Raw genomic sequence first — 19,167 nt, 5'->3', positions numbered from 1 at the left:
CAACACTTTTTGAACATTGTCTGGATGCAGTCTGACCTTAAAGGCATGGTAATGATGCTCAAAACAAACAGTTTCCATCAGTCTTCCACAGAGTAATACATTTTCATCCTTCACAGCAATAGACTCTATCTTACAAAACACAGGCATCTCAAATGCTACCTCAGTACAGATAATGAAGTCACGGCGGTACTCGGTACCATGGTATTTAATCCATTTGGCAGAAAAAACACTGGTTGACAATTCAACTCCAAATTTGGACGCAATGTCTGGGCCATTTTTGAGCTCACCTAGTGGAAGCATTTTTCCTGGGCCTAGAGTTAGTCTTTCCTTGGTAAAGGATTCTCGATAGAATGCCATACAACCCTGGTGCTTTTTGGCTAATGTTTGTGTAATGTTTTTAAAGCTTTTTAATTGTTTCTTAAAGAAATTATGTTTGGCTTCATAACGCATGCACCACATGTGCAGAATTGGGCCAATGGTCCTTATAATACGAGGGTAATGAATCATGAAATTATGCTTTGGTAAGAGATTGAGCTGAGGAAATAACTGCTTGAAGAGTTGATGATGATCAATGATTAAGTGTTTGAGGTATATGGTCATGCCTTCTGAGAGGACAGGTGAAAAAACAATGTTAACAATCTGTAGAAGCAAAAGTAGAAGACGCCAATAACCATCACCTGTCTGAAATAAATCACCAAAAAGCAAAGGCATGTTGCGCAATATGCACCAGGATTGTATAGCATTCAGTCCCAAATCATTACTTCCATCAAGCATTTTTACTCTAGGTGGTCGATTTCGCTGTTGATATAACCGTAGTCAAAAGCATGTATTCTACCAGCCAGTTGTTCGGCATTCAGGAAGTTGCCCTGAATGTACTGTAAAACAAGTTTGACCTCAAACTGAGCAACCCCTTCTAAGATATCATGCATTATATCTACAGAAAAGTTGTTTGATGTGTTAAAATACTGTAGCGTATTCAACAGACAAGTGCGTTTCACACCATATGTATGAGGTAGCGTAGAGTTAGTTTGTAAAGTTTGACAGTGCTGGGTGTGCATCTCAATAGTTCTTAATACAACTTCAGGATTATCTTCACAGAACACAGTTTGAAAACAAGTTTTCTCAAGGAGACAGAAACGACAGCAATAGCGAGCACTAAATGATTCCACAAAGCCAAACAGACCATGCAAACCCAAATTATCCCCAGTGACCTGGACAATGGTACCATGAATAACACTTTCAGACATGGAAATGTTAAGTCCCTCTGTCTCAAGTACTTTTATATCATTCACCAGTGGTTCAAGTACCAGATTAAAACCATAACGTTTTATGTCCTGTGCGTGGAAAAGAGCACATAAATGAATATTAATCAAAGCCGAATTAAAGATTGGGGGAAAATTTCTCAGAGTGAAATATATAGCCCCTAATTTATGGATACCCTTTCAGTGTTTCCCCTAGAATTTTTTTTAGGCCCGGTGGTAAGAGCTGATAAAGAGTATGCGTGCCGCGTGCGTACCAAATTTCTAGAAGAAATTGACCAAAACGAACCCCATTTGGGATGAGCCTCTTTTGACAGCCTGTTAAAAATGAGGGCATAGGGTTATGCTTTCACATTCAGTACGTTTGTACATGTGGTGTTTCTCACAGGATTTTTAGATCCTGCTGGGTGAGAATGGACATTCTAGGGGGGTCTGGGGGCATGCCCCTGCAGAAGAAACCTTATCCTTTTTAAAGTTAAATGCATCAATCTGGTGCACTTTGAGAGGCGAAATCTGATTAATTCTGTGCTCTGTAAACAACATATGCCCTGCCTATAACTATTTTCTGTAATAATTTGGAGACACAAGCCACGTAACCTATTGAAGAAAAACACATGGATTTCAATAAAAAAACAATAAACACTAAGATCTAATATAGACAGGTCCTGTTTAGACTCATTTCTGGAATAATCTGAATCACCTCACCTTGAAGCTAGCCTATTGAAAAATGTTCTTTATTTTTTTTTAATGCAAATAGCCTTGTTGAAAATAAATGAATTAACATAGGCTACACATCATGATTAGCCTATCAACATGTGTGCTACATAAGGCAAATTCCCTATTCCGACCATTATATTTCATCTAGCCTATTTCTCAATTTAAAACATACAAATAAAGTAGCATTGAAAATACAAAAACATAAAGCTTGTAGGCCTACAATAGCCTGCTGTTTTCAAGATAACTTGACAGTTAAAACAATAAATAAATTAATATGTCCCTTGAAAATAAATGAATGCTTTTCTGAGAAGAATGTCAAAGGCAGTAGCAGTGTGGCACTTTTGTAAACTTACTGAAACGAGTGCATGCCGTTTTTTTCAGCGCTGTCTCAGCTGTTGATACAGATTGGTTGTGTTGCCACGGCGACGTAGCGATTTTAACTTTCTAAACTTTGCGCAGCACTTTTTCCTGTTCAACGTCCCTGTTACTGAGTCCTTAGTATCTCCATAGAGCAGGCGCTGGTTTTATTTTCGCCACTAGTTCAACGTTTGCTTGCTAGTCATGCTCCTGCTCATTGGCTTCCGTGTTTTAACAAGTGCGCACCCGCACCGAATACACACGCGCATCGCGCCGCGCGCAGACACACATACACACACGCAGACACACAGATCAGCTGATGGGATGATCAAACGAGAGGTTGTAAAGACAGGCGCACACGAGGGGTAGACCGACAGTGCCGCGCAGACGCTCGCATATTATTATTACGGAATCAATGAAAAATTGATAATAATTTTTTTTTTTTTATTATTATTTTTTTTTAAAGTTAGGCTGCTGTTGGCCTGGCGGGGGGTCCCGTTGGCCTGGCGGCCCCGCCAGGCCTGTACAATGGTAGGGGAAACACTGCCCTTTTTAGAGCCCAAGGGATTTGCTGTTTCAAAGTCGTCATAAAACAGTTGAATCTGCAATGCATCGTTCTCTTTAGAAAATAACGGATTTTCTTTAAAATAGTTGGCATCTCTTATGTCTGTATAAACACCTTCTTTGGGAAAGTGTCTGGGCTTGAACATGTTGGTCAGTTCTAGGTTATCAAAAATGTTCCTAAGTGTTTCTAGGATGGGAACATATGAAAACTTATCTGTTATAATGACCTGGTCATATGTCCCAGTAGATTTGTTTCTTCTGCTGTCAAATCTTGTGCCGAGCACCTTTTCAACAGGTTCAACGTTTCCCCATTTCTCTTTGAAGTGTTTGTTTCGTTTGGTTTCTGTATTCAAGCATGTGAAGGGATTTCCATTTTCCAACTGTTTGAAGGATTCCTGTATTTTATTCTTATTTTCAGTGTCCTGAGGAGATAAGCACTGTAAAGCTGCATCTTTAGCCTGACTATTAATCTCAAAAAACACTTCTTCCATGGATGAGACAAAACTGTTTACAGTAGACTGACTTAATCCAGCTGCCTTGAGTTGTGCAACAGCAGAGGCACACATATCAAGAGTGCTCTTCTCAGAATTTATAGAAGGTTCAGATGATGTTGGCGTCTCATCTACATTACTTGCCACAACCTCTCCTGCACCGTTTAAAGTAACATCAGTTTCAGCCTGCTGGTCTAAATACTCTGTGTGCTTGGTGTTTAAATGCTTCCTAAAACCAGAAAAAGTACCGAACACAGATCCACATCCAGTCTGAACACATTTAAGGCGAAGGTTTCTTCCAGGCAAGTAACCATGAACTAAACGTAAGTGCCTAACAAGCATATTGGAACTTTTTAATTCAGCCTGACAAACAAAGCACCTCATGATGGAGGAACAACCTCAAGCACTAATTGAGTAACATTGCCCTTACTTCAGCAACACGAGGACTCTCCTTGACTTTCCCAACATCGATGTTGTACACCGTGGTCTGGATGAACATGTACATGTTATGGAGCATGGAGTTGTATGATGTGCCGAACACAAAATGTGCCTTAAACAGCTCATCGAAAGCCCCTAGAGAAGAAGTTGACCTGCAAGGTATGGCACTCCTATCCAGAATGATGAAGAACTGGTGGACTGCATCCTTCCTTACTCCAACAGCCAGGAGATATGGTTGAGCGCTAGTACTAATGGTGTCGAGATGTTCTTGGATGCTTGTTCCAGTCTGAGAAGATACACACACAGACGACAAAATTAACTTGGTTGTTATGTATTAATAAATATTTTTATATATTATTGGGAAGAAATATGCACACATAGATGATAAAATGAACATGGTAGTAACTTCAGGCAGTGTTTTCTTGCCCTGTGGACTATATGTGTAATTTCACTCTTTGACCACAAGGTGGACTGAATAGTAGTATTTTGTAAATGTACCTGTTGCTTTGTTTCTTTGATTGACCCTTTTATTATTCCCTGGAAGCTTCCAGAAGTTAGCTTGAGCTAATTGTATGTCTGAATTGTAGTCCTATGGTGTTTGGGTGTGATGATGTCATGGTGAAACGTGTTGGCAAGCTAAAGAATGCAAGAATGCAGCTTTTTGAAGACGACAAGTGCAACATTAAACATCTGTGGAAAGAACTGAGTCTTGCATGTATCAATGGACGTTACAATGGATGCAATATTAGGAAAAATATTAACCTTCTTGAAGATGACAAGATGTTTCTCTGCTTGGGACGCGGACACTTTCCCTGGTCTCTTCCGTCCCTGGGCAGACGGTGGAATCAGGTGTGACAGCAGTAAAACCGATGAGAGGTCACTGTCCCAACCTGTAACACCAGTTTTTTGTTTACAGGTTTGAATTATGTGAACTCTTTACATTACAATTCATCTGCAATGTAAGCATTTTCACAAAAAAGAATGGATAGCCGTTTTAAATCTGCAGAAAAACCTGCCACAGACTAGAAATCTTGCCAACTCTTTCATTTGAAACTTTGTTAAATATACTGTACCAGTCAAAAGTTAGAATGCATTGTGTCATTCAAGGGAATAACGTTTTTGACTTTTACTGTATAGAAAAATGTCTGACATTTTTCATAAAGGCATTGCTCCTTAAAATGATTGCGCTGACTGCCATCTCCCATAAGGTAAAATACTAACTATGCATAAGTACCCTATGCAACACCAAAAATACGGAAGTATCCTTTTAAGCCTACAAGTCTAGTACACTCAATACCAGTATGTTTACAGATAACTTACCTAAGTCTTCGTCCACGTCAATGCCATCCAGAGGAGGATCAGCTGCCAGCAGGAGTTCTTCAAGCTCACTGATGTTGGGAAGCTTTCTGCATTGTTGGATGATCTTTTTCTTGAATGTGCCTGGCCATCGCTCCAGAAACTTGTCGGACACACCCTCACCGAACATCAGAATGAAATCCTGTTCAACCTGGATTGGGGCAGTGGGTGAGAATTTCATGACCGCATAGGTGCTAGTTGTTTGACTATGAAATACAATTTATTTGTTATACTCCTGTCAACAGTAATAATAGATAATTACCAAGCCTTTGACGTCTTTGAAACGTGGAAAGTCAGATAGTATGTTGCTTGACTGCTGGGGGTCGAGGAGCATGTTGCGACGATGGAAAAATGTCAGCTTCATCTTCTTCTTGACTAAGTCCTCGTCAGCTGAATGTCTCATCAGTGACATTGCTTCCTGGCACTCATCTTCACTTACGGATGCCTCAGGAACAAATTGGGTCTCTCTTCTGCCCGTTGGTCCTCCAGACATGTCTTTACCCGATGATCCTTCCGCTGATTCTATGTATGTTTAAACAAATGGAAAAATATGTATCTTGAGAAATAATGTACAAAGAGGCAATAACTCATCTTGTGATTGTTTCTGTTTACACAGTTAGCCAGTTTTATTACAGGTTTACCTCGTCTGTCTTTAGCAGTAGATCTTTGAATGGTTTTAATCCTCCAAGCCAAGTACCCAGTGCCACTCTCCCCATCATAGTAATGCTCCTTGGCAGAGGAAAGGATAACAAAAATACAATTAATAAAAGCTGGTAGGATTTAAACTTTAATACACTATTTTCCATTGCAAAAACTATTACTGTACGCAACTCACATAGCCATTCTTAGCGTATGGGTCACTGAGGTAGGGGAATAATGTCACAATTCCTCTGGCGTACTTTTCTTTCAACTGTCTGGGAGGTGATGTTCTACAACAAAAAAAAATATTTGTTACTCATATTCCCTAGGTTCACCTTACCCCCAAGAAAGCTAGATAAAGGACATAAGGCCTGACTAAAAACAATCATCAAATTACCCATTCTTCTCGGTCAAGTCAGCTGCCAGTATGTTGACCATTTTCCTCCTGGTTTCGTCCACCAAAGACTTGGTTCGATTGTATTCTTGTAGTATACGTTCCCCTCCAGGTTTTGTGGAAAGGATGGACTCCACCAACTTAAAACACAATGCAAAACAATTCAGCAATATTGGAAAATATATCGACTTGAATTCAAAGTTAAATCATAATGCTTTAATTAAATAACATCATTGCTTCTACAAAGTCTTCAACCCATGTAATATACAACCTCCATTTGTGCTAATCTGAACTAAACTCTAAAAAATATTCAACAACAGACCACACTGTTTCACAAGAAAGCATTGATGTTTGTGTGTCAACTCTTACTTGTTTAGCTTCTGTATCAAACCTCTGGCGTTTTCTGGAAGGGCTCTCTGTAAGGATAACTGTATCCTGCGAGTCAGACAAATCGAGTGATGATGGCAGGGATGGCTCAGAAGAGGATGCCACTGTGTGGACAGGTTCTAACCATGATTGGAGAACCAGAATAAAGAAAGAAAATTACACACTTTTTCATAGAGCCTTACCATATCTAATCAATAATATAAGCTTAACATTACAAATACATAACATGTGAATTAAATATAGATTAATGTTTTACTGAAACAAACCTGTGTCATACTTGATGGTTAGTACCCCTGTTGAAGGATCCTTTAGTATGTCCTCAAACACATCTTCATCCAATTCAGTGCCTGAACTGTCAACCACTTTCACACCTTCCGTTACTGGAGGAACACCAAACTTCGCAAAAGCTAGGAAACAAAAATAAAAGCATATGTAAAGAGAAAGTGTAATTTCAAATTAATCTACTATTCACTTTCTCTAAATCTGTAACACTTTAAGGTGAAATAAAACAACTTAATTGCTAAAATATAGCATCATAACTGCAGAGTAATGTGTGTATCCAAAGCCATGTAGATATAAATTTAAGTCACTTAAAGCTGATCACAAATATCGATTCCATTAAGTCAAAAGCTTACCTGCAATCAGAAACTCTGACAGAGTCGGCTCCAGTATTCGGACACATTTTTGGCAGTCACCCAGTTTTACTTTCAGTAACATTCTCCCTGCAGAGAAAAAAAAACATTTCCCAATTAATGTCTCAGGCTTATTATTACAATCAAAATACATAATTGGGTGCAATTTGACACACACACACACACACACACACACACACAGTTAAGATCCATAATATATTTCAGCATCATTGCAAAGTTTAGTTGTTATAAACTTTATATTTTAGAGCAACCTGAAATGTATTATAGCATACCTGTGTGTCCAAAATGTACAAAAATGTATATTTTATAATAATTTATAGAATAATATGCATTCATACAGAACTACTGTTTACTTTTTGGTAACCAAGTATCCTTCACCGCAAATACCCGTGCCATGTAAAGCAAACGGCTTGAAAATCGGTTGAAAATTCAGCAAGAAATGATGATTTAGATTATTGATAAATGTCTGCCTCCACCGATGGCTATCCTGTGACAAAGTGAAAGGCAAAAGCAGCGGCGTTGCACTTGGATGTGCTGTTCCCGATGGCGGACAAAGCAAAATGGTGGACTTTGGAGCGTGCGGCTGCAAACCACGTTCTTTGACATGCAATAAGCCTGTTTCAAACTGTCAGGTAACTACACCGAAATCACGTAAAAACTGCCAGGCATCAGAAAGAGAATGCCTACACTTTAAGCGGAGGTGAAAGTAATTAACAGTAACTTTATTTGGATAACTTTCACACTTTTTACACTTGTAAATCCAAAATTAATGTACTAAGTTAACATTTCAGTGGCTATGCTAGTAAGGCTACACAATTGTATTGCCCGCGCAATTTGGTACACTTCCCACATATGCAGTCTTCCCACTTTACCTACTGGAGTCTAAAATTATTACAGGATAACCACCAATGCACTTTTTATAAACCTTCATAATGTTAAAGTAACCTCTTACCGACTAAATCCTGTTTTATGGTAGCAGGTTAGCCGAAATTAAGAAGCTAGGTACTGCTTATTTGTTCAGCTAGCCACAACTGGATTTTCTATTTTTACCATACAAAACTAACTGCAGTACACGGTAAATGACAATAAGGCAGTTTAAAAACATTAGTCATGTAGATATGCTAAATGTTTGCTTAAATGAAAGAAGAGGAGAAACTTACCAGACTTCGTCGACACGACGAAAGCTGTTGAAAATGGCGGAATGGAGAGAGTCGGGGAAGTTTTGAAATGAGAAAGGGGTGGGCGGAGCTTTATAGAGTACTTTCTACACCCCGTCTTTTAACTACCGAAATTGACACCAACACTAGGAGGCATTCTACTCCAGCTGTTGTTATATTAACTCAGATAGAGTTAATGGAGTTTGACACTGCATATTTAACACTGGGGAATTTACTGTGCAGTGTCTATTACCAGCTGAAACAACTTTAAATGGGCAAATATAAGATATTTCAGTCGTTTTCTTGCTGCCAGAAATTGATCTCAAGCCCTATCTTGATACTGACATGTTTCATATGCCTTAAAATTAGTTGTTAACATTCATGAGTATCAGCTAATCATTTGTTTACTCCCTCGACTGTGGATGGTGCATTCAAGATCTGGCATAAAAAAGGCTTAAAATGCTTCGGTGACTTATTTATTAATGATCTATTTGTTAGTTTTTCTCAATTGACAAAACATTTTGGTATAGAAAAGACTTTTTCCGATATCTGCAAATCAGGAATTTTACGCAGAAGTTAATTGCCCAATTCCCTCACAAACCGCCAGCCAATCATGTCGATCTGTTTTTTTCTATAAACCCCACATTAAAAGGCCCAATTTCTGTGTTTTTCAACCTTATTTCGAAGTTGCATAGCCCCTCATTAGCAGCTATACGAACTCTGTGGGAGCAGGACCTTGGTTCTGCCTTCACAGATCACATGTGGGATTCAGTCCTGGATCAGATACATTCTACCTCCATGTGCGCCCGACATGCTCTTGTGCAATTTAAAGTAGTACATCGTATCCACATGTCTAAAACTAAATTAGCTCGTATGTTCCCCGATGTAGACCCGACCTGTGATAGCTGTAAGAACGCACCGGCATCACTCTTTCACATGTACTGGTTGTGTCCCACCTTGACTGAGTTCTGGACATCAGTTTTTCAAACAATTTCTGAAGTACTGCAGTATCAAATAGAGCCGAACCCTTTTACTGCAATTTTTGGCATTGCTCCAAATCCGGGCTTGCCTAAAGTGAAGCTGAAGGTACTGGCCGTCACCTCGCTACTTGCTCGTAGGGCTATATTACTCAAGTGGAAAGATCCTGCTCCTCCTTCCCACTCACACTGGATTAAAGACATTATGTCATGTATGAATCTAGAGAAAATACTTTATATTACCCAGGGATCCGAGATTAAATTTGACAAAATTTGGCGCCCCTTCATAAATTATTTTGAAAAACCAACTACAATAATACAGGAGTAGCTACCCCCTCCCCTCTTTTTTATTTTTTTTATTTATTTATTTTTTTTATTTTTTCATCGATTGTTTATTTTTGTTTTTTGTAGCGTGTATTTCGTCCATGTCATTTTCTAACATTGTGTATTGTTATTTTTTTTTTTTTCTCTCTTTTTCTTTGTGTGCTGCAGGATTGGTTGTGGGTGGGGGTGAGATGTGGGAGGGGTGTGTTCGGGGGGGGGGAAGGGGAAAAAAATTAATCATTGTATTTGCTTTGCAAATTTTTTTTTTTATGAATAAAAAAACCTTTGAAAGAGTACATTCATGAGTATCACAATAAATATATTTTATCCCATCCAGTGTCTATTACCAGCTGAAACAACTTTAAATGGGCAAATATACAGTCATATGAAAAAGTTTGGGAACCCCTCTCAGCCGGCATTATAATTGACTCTGCTTTCACAAAAAAGATATAAAAGTGGTATGTCTTTAATTTACCAGGAATAGCTAAGTACTGGGATGTTTTCCAAACAAAGATTTTTTGAAAAGCAGTATTTGGTTGTATGAAATAAAATAAAATGTGAAAAACTGGCTGTGCAAAAATATAGGAACCCTTGTGGTTTTGTTGATTTTAATGCCTGTAACAGCATGTAAAACTGATGACTTTAAACACAAAGTTGGTTGGATTATGTTGTTAAGCCTTGAACCTCATAGAAATGTCTGTTTAATCATGAGAAAATGTATTTTAGGTGCCTAAATGCAAGTTGCACTTCTCTTTGACTCTCTGCTGAAGTGAGACAGAATGGGATCATCAAAACAGCTCCCAAAAGATCTGAAAAACAAAGATTGTTCATTGTCATGGTTTAGGGGAAGGCTACAAGAAGCTTTCCCAAAGGTTTCAATTGTCAATTTCGACTGTAGGGAACGTTGTCAGGAAATGGAAGGACACAGGCATAGTGGCAGTTAAACCCAGGCATGGCAGACCAAGAAAAAAACAGGAGCGGCATAGGTGGAGGATTGTGAGAATGGTTGCACACAACCCACAGATCACCTCCAAAGACCTACAAGAACATCTGGCTGCAGATTGTGTATCTGTACATCGTTCAACAATTCAGCACAATTTGCACCAAAACACCTGCTTTTTATAAAGACCAAATAACTTAATTTTTGTCTCATCAGTCCAAAGCATTTTCTTCCAATATGAATCTGGCTTGTCTAAATGAGCTTTTGCATACTCCATGTAACTGTATCTGTGGCGTGGGCGCAGAAAGGGCTTCCTTCTCATCACCCGGCCATAGAGATGTTTTGGTGCAAATTGCACTGAATTGTAGAACCATGTACAGATACACAATCTGCAGCCAGATGTTCTTGCAGGTCTTTGGAGGTGACCTTTGGGTTGTGTGCAACCATTCTCACAATCCGCCGCATATGCCGCTCTTGTACTTTTCTTGGTCTGCTAGACCTGGATTTAACTGCAACTGTGCCTGTGTCCTTCCATTCCCTGACAACGTTCCTTACAGTAGAAATTGACAATTGAAACCTTTGGGAAAGCTTCTTGTAGCCTTCCCCTAAACCATGACAATGAATAATCTTTGTTTTAAGATCTTTTGGGAGCTGTTTTGATGATCGCATTCTGTCTCACTTCTGCAGAGAGTCAAAGAGAAGTGGAACTTGCATTTAGGCACCTAAAATACCTTTTATCATGATTAAACAGACCTTTATATGAGGTTCAAGGCTTAACAACATAATCCAACCAATTTTGTGTTTAAAGTCCTCAGTTTTACATGCTGTTACATGCATTAAAATCAGCAAGACCACAAGGGTTCCCATATTTTTGCACAGCCAGTTTTTCACATTTTATTTAATATCATAAAACTAAATACTGCTTTTCAAAAAATCTTTGTTTGGAAAACATCCCAGTACTTAGCTGTTCCTGGTAAATTAAAGACATACCACTTTTATCTTTTTTTTGTGAAAGCAGAGTCAATTATAATGCCGGCTGAGAGGGGTTCCCAAACTTTTTCATATGACTGTAAGATATTTCAGTCGTTTTCTTGCTGCCAGAAATTGATCTCAAGCCCTATCTTGATACCGACATGTTTTATATGCCTTAAAATGAGTTGTTAACATTCATGAGCATCACATTAAATATATTTTATTCTATCCAGTGTCTATTACCAGCTGAAACAACTTTAAATCGGCAAATATAAGATATTTCAGTTGTTTTCTTGCTGCCAGAAATTGATCTCAAGCCCTATCTTGATACTGACATGTTTTATATGCCTTAAAATTAGTTAACATTCATGAGTATCACAATAAATAAATTTTATCCCATCCAGTGTCTATTACCAGCTGAAACAACTTTAAATGGGCAAATGTAAGATATTTCAGACGATTTGCACCTGCCAGAAATTGATCTGAAACTGGATTTTAAATACTTGAATAATGAATTATGCAGCTGTTTATTCTTCTGAAAAAGAATAATTCAATATGTTCTAAGATCCTTTTGTATGAAAGCTATTCTTTCCCTTAATAAATCTATTCTTGTACCTTTTATTCACAGTTTGCCGAGTGCATCTTGGGGGGTTGTCCTATGGCATTTGACAACTCCAATGCAGGCATTGAAGACATGAGACAGCAGATTGCCGTCTCTCCTTCAAAACACAGGTGTCTCTTAAAACATAAAAATATTATACATTATGTTAAACCACATATCATTGATAAGACTGGATGGCAACTTGATTTTAGCTGTGAATACTTGTTTAACTAGACCTATCATTAAATTGATCATATAATTATTATTTGCGCAGAAAAACATTGCTTATGATTAGTAAAAGTTCATTATTATCCACCTGTCTTTATAGGTGACTTGAAAGACCTGTGTCATTTTTGCGGAGAGAGGGATGGTGACACTCACTGGGTAAAGGCTTATATTTTATACTATATGTACTTTGAAGCTTCCTCGGCTGAATGATGGTCTGGCTCTCAATCTGATGGTTCACAAATCTTTAATGCAATTTACATACTTCTCAGGTTCAGTTTAAAAGGATCATCTTCAAAAATCAACTTGACATTATATTTAAAGTCCACAGTAAATGGACACAATATTTCTAAATGTAGCCTAATTCTAAACTTAAAAAACAATAGTTTTCACGATGGTCAGCTTTTAACTGAGAAATGTTTTGCAACTACTTAACTTTAAATGTGTGTTTTTTATCTCGTTTTTTCTAATCCAGATTGGCTGTGACAGTTGTGAACAATGGTTTCACAAAAGCTGTGCAAAGACGCAGGAGGGGCAAATTTATTTGCAAAGCCTGCCAGTTTGAAATTTGAAAAAAGGATTTTCAATTTTGAGAACATGTCTTCCTTCCTGTCTCTTCCTTTCAGCAAATCACATGAGTGCTGTACTTGTCTCTAAAGTTAATATTTGTGTTCAGAGATTTTTCCTTGTAATTATACCAAAAGTTTGTATTCCTACAAAAAAAAGATTATTGTGCAAACTATCAAATTAGGTGTCCTTGGCTAGGAGTTCTGAAATCCATTTCATAGGCCCAGCCTAAATGTATATTATTTCCAACAGATGCAGTTATAAACACAAAGCTGTCCACACTTATTCTCAAGATCAGTTCAAAATGTAATTTTTTTTAATGTGAATCAGTGGGACACATAATACAGACGCTAGGCCCATGTAAAAAAAATAGCAATGTAACCTAATATGGGTAAAATCATAGTTTACATTTAGATCAGATTTAGATGAAGAATAAATAAAAAAATCTCATTTTCAAATAAAAGCAACATTTTCATTTTTGGGCAGCAGGGGGTGCAAATAGGCCTAAGTCATTTTTACTGTCTTCACTTGTCAACATGCCTACATTTGTTGAAATGTTTCATCTTTGATATTGTTATTGGGATTTAATGATGGCCACTGTGATTTTCAGATTACTTGAAGAAGCATTGGGTCCAGTTAGTAGCCCTATGATGTAAAATAGTCATAGTGAGTGATGTTCTTCAAAATGTTGGTTTAGGCTACACAGGAGCCTTTTAAAAAGTCTATTATCAGCATGGCAGAAAAACAATCTAAGACCCCTCCCAACCTTGAAAAAGAGATTAGAAAATATAATTTTTTTACAAAACAGTGTGGTAGGTTATACACTACCAACGACCATACAGCCAATGTAACACTTTAGCTTACAAAAATTAAATAGTAAATGGATTTATTTTGAATACATCATTATTTGTGTAACTATTCAAGTAAAAACCCCTGTTCAAGTGGTTCTGCCAGATGCCGTCTGACATGTGGTGCCACATCATACTGTATATGTATATTATTCATTTACTTAACTTGCACTCTGTATGTATGTGGCACTGTTGAAAGTCTGGGAAAACAAGAATTACCATTTCAACAACTGCTATTGTAATTGTTGAGCACAAATAAAAAACTTTGAACGATTGTAGCTTCAAGGTCAACATCTGTATCTTGTTACAGATTAACAAGTTTACTCAAAGTTTTATTTCCCTCTTTTTTGGAATTTCACTGACTGTATCTGATAGCTGAATGGACACATTTTCACATCCTTTTTCTAAATTTGCTTTTATTTCAATATGCATTAGAAAGCGCTTTAAGGAACACTAAATGCAGAATGAGAGAATTTTATGGACACATTTGTTTAAGTTTCAGTGATATACACATCCAGTATTATCTTAAGTGATTTTTTAATGATTTACATCTTGTATCCCTCTAGTTTTGAATTGGAAAAGCTTTCCACAAGAGATAGTTGTACTGGATACTTGGGAAATTAGTAGTATATTGAGGGAGTATTGCTCAAGCGGAACGCACAAGCATGTAATTTCAAAAGAAGAATAAGCTCAAAACACCTTTTAGTTAAGTCTCTTATTCTAACTGACTTATCCTAACTGTATTCGAACAGATAGTTAGTTGTTTTTTTGTGTAACAGATACTAAATGAGAGAGAGAAAGTTAATAATGAGTTGCAATTTTTTATTTAGCTTTAGCAATAGTGCCAGTTATAAGATTATTCCAATAAAGTAAAAACATTTCATTCAGAATGCAGAACTGGCCTACTCCTGGAACTGGCTTTGATTGTTTCAGCTGGTAATAAACACTGGATAGGATATAATCTATTTAATGTGATGCTCATGACTGTTAACAACTAATTTTAAGGCATATAAAACATGTCAGTATCAAGATAGGGCTTGAGATCAATTTCTGGCAGGAGCAAAACTGAAATATCTTATATTTGCCTATTTAAAGTTGTTTCAGCTGGTAATAGACACTGGATGGGATAAAATATATTTATTGTGATACTCATGCAGGGACTTTGGAAGTAGGGGTGCGGCCGCACCCCCCCTCACCACCGCCTGCACCCCCTCTCCGCCCCCCTACACTTTGCCCTGTGCTCCCGCGATTGCTCCTGTAAACAGTCTCATAGCCTATGTCCTATTTCCCATCTCCTGCTCCCTCACATCAACTTGACAGAGCATAAATATATACACTATAATATAGGCTATATAGTTTATAGGCTATATACTATATAGGCTAGATTATTTATATGCCCGTCGCATTTCTTCACCGTGCCCAGGACGAGATTACGGTTGTGCCCCGCCTTCCCATGCACACTTCGGTAGGTGAGAGTGCTGAGGGGCACACACTAATGAGCATTAGGTTATCATTAAAAATCCAGTCTGCTAAGCGCCCTACCACAGGGTGGAGAGAGAAAGAGAGAGAGAGAGAGACGCGCTGACAGGATGCAACGTTCACCTGCGCACCTGCTCCTCCAAGGTGTGTGCCGGTATCGTGCCAAGTTACCGCTGATAAGAATTGTGTCCCCGCCGGCCGGTGAACGCGCATGCATCAAGTAAAGGCGAGAATATTAACACTTCATAAGGTCGTAAAAAAGTCGGGTCGTCTTATATTCGGGGTCTAGTATTCGGCGTCCAGTAATGCCCGTTACCAGAGCGGTCATTCAGCTTCAGGGCCTGTGTCCAACTTGTGTTTATTTGATTTTTTCGGGTGGAACCAACACTGGCTGTGCTCTCAGAAGCGGCCGGGGCAAGTGTGTGTGCAATGGGAGAGAGAACGCTTTGTGTGGAGAGAAAACAAGAGGCACGGGAAATCGCCAAAGCCAATGCAAAGCCTTGAGTCATTATGTTGCGAGTCAACGTATCAGAGGCAGGAATCAGCTGTGCGATGGACTTTTGCTGTGGCTTGCACTGCTGAGGAGAGATTGCCAACTGCGCTGTCCTTTTACGCACCAGCAGGGCCGCCGTAATGTTAAGATTTCATAATTTGCTTCAACGCCCTTATGATAATAAGAATGAGAGGCTTCATTAAAACGCTGTCCATGCGCTGTCTATGCGGTCGTTGTGATTGTAACTTTGTCGGCTGTAAACTGAAACTAACGGATATCGCGGAAGCCTTCACCTCGACAACGTGACGTGCTCTACCCCGGTTATCATTCACCGATCACAGCGCCGGGGCTCAAGAATACAAATGTATGCAGAAAAGGAACAAATTGGTGAATAAAAATTCACCAGAATGCAGGAAATTAAGGATGTAATGCTCCAAAAATTATGGGGGAGTACCCCCAGACCCCCACTTATAAATTGTCACAACCCAATGTTTAATCAAAACCTACGTCCTTCAAATTCATGATTTTTTTTTAAAGGCTATAAGGAAACTTTGGAAAATTCTTAAATGTTATTTGCTTTTATAGTTAGTTTTAATAACTTAATTCTAATCAAATTATTTTAAATATAAATAGGCTATTTTATCATGGTTATAGTAGATTGCTAATTTTACCAGTAGCCTACTGCTTTGTCTGATAGCGCTGCACCTCGGCCAATGTACAGCACCCCCCCTAAGAAAGTAGTTCCAACGTCCCTGTACTCATGAATGTTAACAACTAATTTTAAGGCATATAAAACATGTCAGTATCAAGATAGGACTTGAGATCAATTTCTGGCAGCAAGAAAACGACTGAAATACCTTATATTTGACCATTTAAGGGTGTTTCAGCTAGTAATAGACACTGGATGGGATAAAATATATTAATTGTCATACTCATGAATGTTTACAACTCATTTTAAGGTATATAAAACAGAAATAATTTCAATTACAGTGGTTTAAAAACAAAAAGCAGGATAATTGATTCATGGAGCACATAAACAAATCAAAAACCAATAGCCTATATGCCTGCATTAATCACGTTATTTTATGTCACCTTGATGCACAGAGAGCCACCAAAAACGGGGTCGATCCCCGTACAACGTTGATGTCTGGTCGCCTTAAAAAGACATGTATGTGTTAATACAGCGGACAATAATCCTGTAGTGCTATTGAGTAGTATGACTGATCAGAAGTTGCTGCCGCACACACGTTTCGAGGCGATATAGCCCAGTTTAAACAGGCTGTGCGCGCTCCCGCGGCTGAAATCACTTTATGGCGGCCGATCACTTTTTGGCACCACACCGGCATGATGTTATAATGCCAATCGAGAAAATGGCGCAACAGATTTTGAAGACAGTAGAAAGGAGGAGGAGAAATCATATGTGTCTGAACTGAGAGGTTGTAATGTCTGGAGATATTACGTAAGGACGGGCAGCTGAATGGCGCAGAGGAGTTTCAATTGTTTAATAATCCGAAGAGAAAACCATGGCTTGGCTGTTCTTGCGGAGAAATACCAACATTTCTCGATTATTAATGAGTTGCTGATAGTTATTGGAATAGTTTAACAAGCATAAGAGCAATTTTACAAAACATATTAATACAGACAAAAAAAGTAGTGTAAAACTGTTCTCACCATCGCTTCGAACTTTTCAACTGTTAGCTCCATGTTGAATAGTTTTCCGTCGGACGCAGGCTGTGTGATTGGCCAGCTGTCAGGAATAGAGAAAGCTGATTGGGCAACTGTGTGCGAAGATAGCCTCTGTGTGGGCCGGATTACTGCCCGCCTCTTTTTGTGGAATGGCTGCATTAAAAAAAAAAAAAACTTTATTTACAAAGCAGTAACACATTACTTCCTACTTCCCATTCAAAATCCTTATAATAGCTTTTAATTCCAAACACGCAAATACATTGGGGACACTGCACATTCTATTCCAAATCCAAGGATGCAGAAACATTTGTCAAATGTTTCTTCATCTTTACAGAAAGTGAAGAAAAATGAATATTAGACTGTTCAAAAAAATAGCAGTGTCTGCATTTTTCTTTACAAACTCAAACATTTACTGTATCAACTGAAAAGTGCATGAAGATTTAGCTTTCCTGTGATACACTGAACTAATATTTAGTTGTATAACCTCTGTTTCTGAGAACTGCTTCACGTCTGTGTTGCAGGGAGCCAACCAATTTATGGCACATGTGAACAGGTACTGACGATTGGAATACATTCCACAATTCCTCTGTATTTCTCGGTTTTGCCTCAGAAACAGCATTTTTCATGTCACCCCATAGGTTTTCTATTGAATTAAGTTCCAGGGATTGGGCTGGCCACTCCATAACGTTAATCTTGTTGGTCTGGAACCAAAATCTTGCTCGCTTACTGGTGTGTTTGACAAATATTTCTGCATCCTTGGATTTGGAATAGAATGTGCAGTGTCCCCAATGCATTTGCGTATATGGAAATACAAGCTATTATTTGGATTTTGATCTTTACTCACTTTTTTAAACACACTGCTATTATTTTTAACACAACTGTACACACAGTGCTGCCTGAAAGTATGTGAACACCTTGAGCATTTTAGAATTGTATTCAGTTTAACCATTAATCATTACTTTTTTAATCAATACCAGTATTTTTTATATGAAATAACAGATATTTGTTTATCAATTCAACATTTTTCTTTTCCGTAAATCAATTATTAAAAATCTATCAGACAGCTTCAGCTGATTCAGAACGCTGCTGCTCGAGTCCTCACTAGGACCAAAAAAGTGGATCACATTACCCCAGTTCTGAGGTCTTTACACTGGCTTCCTGTCACTCAAAGTATTGATTTCAAAATATTGATGTTGGTTTATAAAGCCCTAAATGGTTTAGGACCAAAATACATTACTGATCTGCTGATACGTTATGAACCGTCCAGAGCCCTTAGGTCGTCTGGGACAGGTCTACTTACAGTCCCCAGGTTTAGGACTAAACAAGGAGAAGCAGCTTTTACTTTTTATTCACCAAATACAGTGCTGTGTGAAAGTTTGTGAACCCCTTGAACCTTTTGGAATTTTATTTATTTTAACCATAATTAATAAATTTTTATCAATACCAGTATTTTTTATATGAAAAAACAGATATTTGTTCATCAATTCAACATTTTTCTTTTCCAGAAATCAATTGTTAAAACAGATAAAACAAATTATTTGACAACTGTTGTATGTGCAAAAGTTTGTGAACCTGATGCTGGGCTTACACTAGAGGACTTTGAACACCTGAAGACAACTAGTCATTAGTTTTCAGTCACAGAG

The 19,167-nt window shown here is 38.1% G+C and overlaps 2 protein-coding genes across 3 annotated transcripts in view; both read right to left on the bottom strand.

Moving 5' to 3' along the window:
- Positions 1 to 17,607, bottom strand: part of ska2 (spindle and kinetochore associated complex subunit 2) — a 67,332-nt gene extending 49,725 nt beyond the window's left edge. The window contains exon 1 of one of the 2 annotated variants that reach the window (XM_080040448.1): positions 17,510 to 17,607. In XM_080040448.1, the coding sequence (XP_079896574.1) occupies positions 17,510 to 17,542 (33 nt within the window). In that variant the 5' untranslated portion in view covers positions 17,543 to 17,607. The remainder of the gene's footprint in view (positions 1 to 17,509) is intronic. The other variant, XM_080040449.1, reaches the window with a different exon arrangement.
- On the bottom strand, positions 597 to 7,364 carry LOC307260538 (uncharacterized protein; the record flags this gene model as incomplete). The annotated part of the gene is made up of 11 exons (XM_080040810.1): positions 7,238 to 7,364; positions 6,869 to 7,009; positions 6,585 to 6,721; positions 6,219 to 6,355; positions 6,018 to 6,111; positions 5,824 to 5,911; positions 5,445 to 5,704; positions 5,147 to 5,333; positions 4,589 to 4,716; positions 3,819 to 4,112; positions 597 to 605 (listed from the first exon to the last, which is right to left on the bottom strand). The coding sequence occupies exons 1-11, from the start codon at positions 7,317 to 7,319 to the stop codon at positions 597 to 599; spliced, it is 1,557 nt and encodes a 518-aa protein (XP_079896936.1). The 5' UTR covers positions 7,320 to 7,364.
- Positions 17,608 to 19,167: the final 1,560 nt, after the last annotated feature.

This window comes from Ammodytes marinus (genome assembly GCF_949987685.1).
Source record: "Ammodytes marinus genome assembly, chromosome: 14".
NCBI classification, from domain to species: domain Eukaryota; kingdom Metazoa; phylum Chordata; class Actinopteri; order Uranoscopiformes; family Ammodytidae; genus Ammodytes; species Ammodytes marinus.
The sequence above is the reverse complement of the archived record's forward strand: the minus strand, read 5'-3'. Positions and strand labels throughout refer to the sequence as shown.